General features: G+C 41.4%; 1 protein-coding gene across 1 annotated transcript; it reads left to right on the forward strand.

The window, feature by feature from the left end:
• Positions 1-6,557: 6,557 nt before the first annotated feature.
• On the forward strand, positions 6,558-7,259 carry LOC138946103 (uncharacterized; the record flags this gene model as incomplete). The annotated part of the gene is given in 1 exon segment (XM_070317612.1): positions 6,558-7,259. A coding segment is annotated over 1 exon segment (93 nt), but the record flags the coding sequence as incomplete, so codon positions are not given.
• Between the last annotated feature and the right edge of the window lie 443 nt (positions 7,260-7,702).

The raw sequence follows: 7,702 nt of genomic DNA on the forward strand, positions 1-7,702 counted from the left end.
AAACTATCAAAGCGATCGGGCTCATATTTTGTTTAGTCGTGACCTCCAATGACCTCTACACTTTAACGATGGTTTCGTTGACCTTTGACCTTTTTCAAGGTCACAGGTCAGCGTCAAAGGAAAAATTAGACATTTTATATCTTTGACAAAGTTCATCGGATGTGATTGAAACTTTGTAGGATTATTCTTTACATCAAAGTATTTACATCTGTAGCCTTTTACGAACGTTATCAGAAAAACAAGGGAGATAACTAGCCTTTTCTGTTCGGCAACACACAACTTAACGTTGGGCTTTTCTCGGAAACTATAAAAGTGACCGGGCTCAAATTTTATGTGAACGTGACTCATTGTGTTGTGAATAGCAATTTCTTCCTGTCCATCTGATGCCTCATATAATATTCAGAACTGCGAAAGTGACTCGATCGAGCGTTTGCTCTTCTTGTGTTAACCTGTTTTCGCTTCTCCCGATACTGTACCCAAAATTCTGCGGCTAAAACCGTACCTAAGATGGTTTGCATTTACTTGTTTAGGGTAATGCCAATTTTGAAATAAATTTACTGGGCAGTAGAGCCGGTTGGCTAAGCCAGCAGTGCCTGGCTTGGCAGGGGGTCAACCGCCTCTCAGTGACTTCTGCCTTATAAGGTCATAGATTGGCGGGAGACAAGCATCTTTCTATTCTTAGGGGTACACCTTTACATGAAAATTGACCCCCCTCCCCCCAAAAGCCTGCCCCAGGTTAGCTGGCAACATCCAGTCCTAGCTTAACTGGGAACCATATTTCTCCTCAGTCAGCTTGGTAGGGGTGAGAATACATTCCCATGCCTTTGCTTTGGCACCCATGCTGCTGGTTTGTTTTGATTTGCTACCAGCCCCAGGCTGCAGCTTCTGGGGGGTCCACGCCACTAGCAGCTATACAATAGGTGTCCCGCGAGTGGTTTTAATATCTAAAGCGAGACCCAGCTGGCTCTTAGAACCCTTACTTCTGATTCCTGCCTAGCCCGATCGGCCACCTCTTCCACCCTTACCTGCTAAACAAACCATTAATACCGTGCCCCTGCTAGGGTTCCTGCCCGGTGGTGTCCGGTGGCCCTTCAAACCAGGCTCCTTGGCTGTCGCTGCTGGGAACGGGAGCTGACAGGCTGCCGTCGTTGTCTGGCACAGACCTTTGCTCCCAGCCTTACTGGGCGCTTTCCTTAGTTTCTCCACGCCCGGACGTCCTTGCACTGTACAAACTATCAGTAGCACAATTACTGACTTACTTTATTACATCTGGCCTGACATGTTTGTGCCAGATTCCCCCTCCCAATGCGAAGGTTCGAACTTTACCAGTTTACCAAAATTAATAAATAATCCTTGTCGCCCGATAAGATAAACAGGAAGTGTTTCCAAGAGAGGTCAGTCATCATTGCTTCGTACTTTCTGACTGCAGTTGCTTCCCTTAGACCAGTGCACTACAGTTTCGAGGCAGTACCCCTCCGCCGCTTACGTAACTACGACTCGTGACTCACGCGGGTTAGCCCCCAGCTAACTTACAAGCATATCAATTTACTGCCTTTGGCTTTGAGCCGTAGCCCTAATTTCGACAATGCGATTAACACGGAGGAATGAGGTTGCACTTCGGCCACTGCCCCCACTCCGATCGTCCTGTATAATTTATAGAACTTTAGGAGTTTAAAGATTTCGTCTTCTCTTGCGGTAGGAAATATAGTGCCAGCCACTGAGTCAGCACCACCAAGAACAAAGAAACTCTCTCTCGCAAGCATAGACCTATATAGGTCAAAGTCGATCATGCACACGTACATCAATTCACCATTTTTTCACATGATAAACACACGATCACATCAAAGAGAAAAGGTATAAAAACTTGACCCGTCAACTTATAGCCTGAAGTTGTTTGGTCTTTTTCCTTTCAGCTTCTGTATGTGCGTCCCTTCCAAAAGTAGGACACAGGTATGGAACAAACTGAATAGGGTCAAGCAAACCGTTTGAGAATTAAGCGCTTGCTTAAGCTTTCCTCAAACGGACCATTTGCAGTGGTTGTCTTGCTTGTCATAAAATCATTTATGGCTAAAGCCGAAATGTGTGTGTTTTTCATGTAAATGAGCCCGGGTCAAAATACAGCCTGGCAGGGACCTCGGAGGTACTTTTCATTCCTCATGGTGACGAACCCACCGAGACAAACTTCATTTTCGCGGGAAACGCTTTGTTGTTTTACCCTGTTAGAAGATTGAACACTTTCAGGTTAAGTTACAATAAAATTGTGTAGTTTTTTTGACGTCAGAGATTTCAAGTTCAAAAAGAGGTTCAAGAAAATCGAAAGGAAGTTTGCGACGGAGCTGTCGGAAGTAGACGGCTCACAATAGTGCATACTGTAGGTTAGACTGACAGGATGCTTCTTTGTTGACTGTATGATACCAGGTTTACACTCGAGTTTTTTTTCCAAGTGAACCTATTTGCCAAACGTTCAAGCGGCGACTGAACTACAAAGAGCTCACAAAGTTAAAGGTAGAATATCTCAGGAAAAAGGCCTTAGATTGCTTCCAAAATTGTACCATAAGATTCTGCGTTGCAAAAAACGCTGCAGCGCAGGAGGACTGCCTTCACTTTGCAAAGGATAGTGATTTAAAAGCTTGGTGATCTTCAAATACCACCTGGGCTATACCGCTGACAAAATAACCATAGCTGTTTGTGTTTAGTGCACCTTTTACCGTAAAGTATCTTGAGTGTGTGTGTGTGTGTGTGTGTGTGTGTGTGTGTGTGTGTGTGTGTGTGTGTGTGTGTATGTGTGTGTGTGTGTGTGTGTGTGTGTGTGTGTGTGTGTGTGTGTGTTTGTGATAATGTATTATAGTGCAATGTGTTATTCATTAATTTGTGTGTAACTGATTGCACTGTAACTAATGTTATGTTATGGATTTCCCCCCAATGATTGTGCAGCGCTTTTAGCAGGGTTTACACCCTGGGTACACGCGCTTTATAATTATTATACATTTTTATTATTATCATTAATGGCTTTCAAGACTGTCGACCACGGGAGAAAGTGAGCCCTGAAACCAGACTTATAATACTTTCCTGAGGTGCATCATCTCCATAGGTTTGAAGATGAGCTTGAAAATGAATCACTGCGGCTTGCGCGCCTAAAGCCTCAAATTAAGTGGACAAGGCGAAGTATACTTCAGGAAGCTGGCCGCACGAAGCTTTAGCACTGTGATTTTGGTAAAATAAGACTTTGCAAAGTCTTCGGGAAGTCGACTTCGGGATGAATGGAGGACCGCCTTTGCACAGCTATGACGCTTCCAGTGACACAATACACGATGACGCTTCCAGTGACACAATACACGAAGAGATTGGATTGGATTGGATTGGATTGGATTGGATTGGATAAGATTTACAGTCCAGTGAGGTTACCCTCATGGAAATTCGGGCTGCTTTCTCCCCGGGGAAAGCGAGCTGCCATACATACGGCGCTACCCATATATTTTTTTTTCCTGCATGCGTGTATTCGTGTTTCCTGAGACTTAATGCCGTGTGAGATGGAATTTTTTTACTTTATTCCAAGTCCCACGGGTATTTGATGGACATTTTTATCTATGCCTATACAAAGGGACACTCCTTTGCACAGCTATGACGCTTCCAGTGACACAATACATGAAGAGCAGGGACACTCCTTTGCACAGCTATGACGCTTCCAGTGACACAATACACGAAGAGCAGGGACACTCCTTTGCACAGCTATGACGCTTCCAGTGACACAATACACGAAGAGCAAGGACACTCCTTTGCACAGCTATGACGCTTCAAACAATAAAACCATCAAAAGCTAATATGGCATTTCCTTTGGCGCATGATCGTGATTTTTGTAACATTTAGTCAAGTTTTGACTAAATGTTTTAACGTAGAGGGGGAATCGAGACGAGGGTCGTGGTGTATGTGTGTGTGTGTCTGTCTGTCTGTCTGTCTGTCTGTGCGTGTGTGTGTGTAGAGCGATTCAGACTAAACTACTGGACCGATGTTTATGAAATTTTACATGAGAGTTCCTGGTAATGATATCCCCGGACGTTTTTTCTTTTTTTCGATAAATGTCTTTGATGACGTCATATCCGGCTTTTTGTAAAAGTTGAGGCGGCACTGTCACACCCTCATTTTTCAATCAAATTGATTGAAATTTTGGTCAAGCAATCTTCGACGAAGGCCGGACTTCGGTATTGCATTTCAGCTTGGTGGCTTAAAAATTAATTAATGACTTTGGTCATTAAAAATCTGAAAATTGGTCACTCCTCCGTTGTCCTAAGAGCCCTACTGGACATGCAGAACAGGCACGTTGACACAAAAAAAATATATCACCAACGTGTTGAAAACCGTCAACTCTCAGCTAGACGAGAAAAACATATGCCAAAGTGGATAGTTTCAAGGTCTCCCCCAAAACACATCGAAAACATCACGTGACTCCAGCGACCAATCGCTATCGTCACACGTACAGTACAGCTCAGTCTCAGTTGATTTTGTCCAGACAGCAAAAATCACGCACGTGGAACCCCTGTACACAAAAATCACGCCTTGCACCCCCAGCTCAGGCGTGGAGATAAAACGTATTTCACGTGCTAAGCTCAGTCAGCAGAAAATCCTCCAGTAGCGATAAGCACAGGCGCTTTGCATCGCAATTTCGGAAAGGCACCCCACAGAGTGTTTCTTTCCCAATCCATGTCACCAAACCGTGACAACAACATATCATATCTATATGTTTTTGGAATCAGGAAATGATAAAGAATAAGATGAAATCTTTTTTAGATTGATTTCTTACATTTTAATTGTAGTACTAATGAATCTATTTTCGTTAATTGCGATCACATTTTAAGAGTAAACATGACAAATGTATATTTTTTTAGATTCAGATTTGATGAAGAATAGGCCTACGATGTGATACATTTCAAATCTGTTTGCGAAAATTCGATTTTAATGACAACTTTAATGAGCAAACTCACTATTCAATTTGTTAGCCTCCAACTTGAAATGCAATACCAAAGTCCGGCCTTCGTCGAAGATGACTTGACCAAAATTTCAACAAAATTGGTTTCACAAAAAGCCGGATATGACGTCATCAAAGACATTTTATCCAAAAAATGAAAAACAATTCTGGGGATATTATACTCAGGAACTCTCATGTAAAGTTTCATGAAGATCGGTCCAGTAGTTTTCTCGGAATCACTTTACACACACACACACACACACACACACACACACACACACACACACACACACACACACACACACACATGTCGTTCAAAATTTTTTTTATAAAGTATAAACTTAAATCAATGAATAAAAATCAAAATAATTAACACACAACACGTGTCAGGCGAGGAGGAACAAGTCAGTTTGAAACTGAACGCACTGCATTTTTTCAGCAAGACAGTAATAATAAACTATATACTCGTACCGTCAGTCCACCGCTCGTGGCAAAGGCTGTGAAATTGTCAAGCCAGAATAGCGCGGTAGTGGTCGCGGTGAGCAGGATAGCACGCTTTTCTGTATCTCTATTCTTTTTAACTTTCTGAGCTTGTTTAAAATACAAACATATCATATGACATATCTAATGTTTTTGGAATCAGGAACCGACAAGGAATAAGATAAATTATTTTTTTTGATAGATTTTGGAAATTTAATTTTAATCATAATTTTTATATTTTTAATTTTCAGACCTTGTTTTTAATCCGAATATAACATATTTATATGTTTTTGGAATCAGAAAATGCTGAGGAATAAGATGAATTTGTTTGTGGATAGTTTTACAAAACAATTATTTTAATTACAATTTTCAGATGTGTAATGACCAAATTCATGAATTAATTTGTAAGCCTCCAAGCTGAAATGCAATACCAAAGTCTTGCCTTTGGCGAAGATTACTTGGCCGAAATTTTAATCATTCATTTCATTTCAGTGAAAAATGAGGGTGTGACAGTGCCGCCTGAACTTGTACAAAAAGACGGATATGACGTCATCAAAGACATTATCCAAAAAATAAAAACGTCTAAGAATATCATTCACAGGAACTCTCATGTAAAATTTCCTAAAGATCGGTCCAGTAGTTTACTCTCAATCGCTCTACACACACACACACACACACACACACACACACACACACACACACACACACACACACACACACACACACACACACACACACACACACACCACGACCCCCGTCTCGACTAAATGTAAACAGTAATGCCAAGTCATAATCACTTTTTTTAATGTAGTCAAACATATATCTCGGCGGTTTAAGAATGGAATCAAAATAACGACTATAATCCCTAACACGTCCGTTACAACGTCTGCCAAGGAGTGTGCACAAGGTGATTCAGCCGGTATTCGTGTTTGGTGAGAAACGTGTAAACCTATCTGTCACGAGCAATTAACATAACAACAGAAAAGCGGAAAATGCACACACTATGTCCACACTGATTTTATCACAGAGAGTTTAGAAATTAACGACTAAAAACAGATCGGTATAAAAGGAGCAAAGACGAGCAAAAATAGACAGTCACGGTGAAGATCCGGTGTCAAGCAGCCACACAGTTGCACCCGAAACATTATTCATTACACTTCTGAGTCGGTGTCGTGCGTAGCCTTGGACGAGGATCGTTTTAAAAGGGTGATATGACTTGATATCACACTGTAGGGCGTGAAACAGGATTGGTGTTATTTTACAACGCATCGAGTCATTCTATGTTGCGAAATAATCTCTATCTTATTTGATTGGCTGCATGCGAGATCGTCAGTTCTATAGCCTAAACGTGTTTTAAACAGGGGTGGAAACTCACTCTTACTTTTATATTTAATCGTGTGCTGGGAATGGTTTCCTTGTGTCGTTAGACAGTGAACTGCCGAGGGAAGATTAATAAAGTGTTTGAAGCAGTAAAGAACCATAAACGAGATCGTCAATGTTACTAATAGGTATTGATACTGACAACGGCTGATATATTGATATATTAACACTGTATATGGTGTCTATTCGTACAGCTGGCCCTGAGAAGATGTAATATTAGTTAAAAATCACTCTCAATGAACTACAACAGCGTCAACTCAGCAAGACAGCGACTATTCACAATATCGACAAAGCCAGAGGGGATAATATCAGAAGATATCACAGTCTGTTAGGCGCAGTCGCAATGGCAGACCCCAGAGATTCGTGGGAAGTACCAGCCTGGGTCAGAAAGTTTGACAGTTTGGATATGCAACAGCTTGGATTCCCTCGAGCAGTGGTAAGATTTTACTTTCTTTTTCCGCTTGTTTGTCGTCCACCACTACTACTACTACTAATACTGCTTTGAAAATTAAAAAATTGAAAATCATGATTAAAAATAAATTTCCGAAATCGAGTTAAAAACAATTTTATCTGATTCCTTGTCGGTTTCTGATTCCAAAAACATAGATATGATATATTTGAATTAAAAACAAGATCAGAAAGTTAAAAAGAACAGAGGTACAGAAAAGCGTGCTATCCTGCTCAGCCTAACCACTACCGCACTATTCTGGCTAGTCAATTTCACTGCCTTTGCTACGAGCGGTGGACTGACGATGCTGCGAGTATACGGTCTTGGTGAAAAAAAATGCAGTACGTTCAGTGTCATTCTGTGAGTACGACAGCTTGACTAAATGTTGTATTTTCGCCTCACGCGACTTGTGTTTTAGTCTTGTTACCCGC

Source organism: Littorina saxatilis, linkage group LG13 (assembly GCF_037325665.1).
Source record: "Littorina saxatilis isolate snail1 linkage group LG13, US_GU_Lsax_2.0, whole genome shotgun sequence".
NCBI lineage: Eukaryota > Metazoa > Mollusca > Gastropoda > Littorinimorpha > Littorinidae > Littorina > Littorina saxatilis.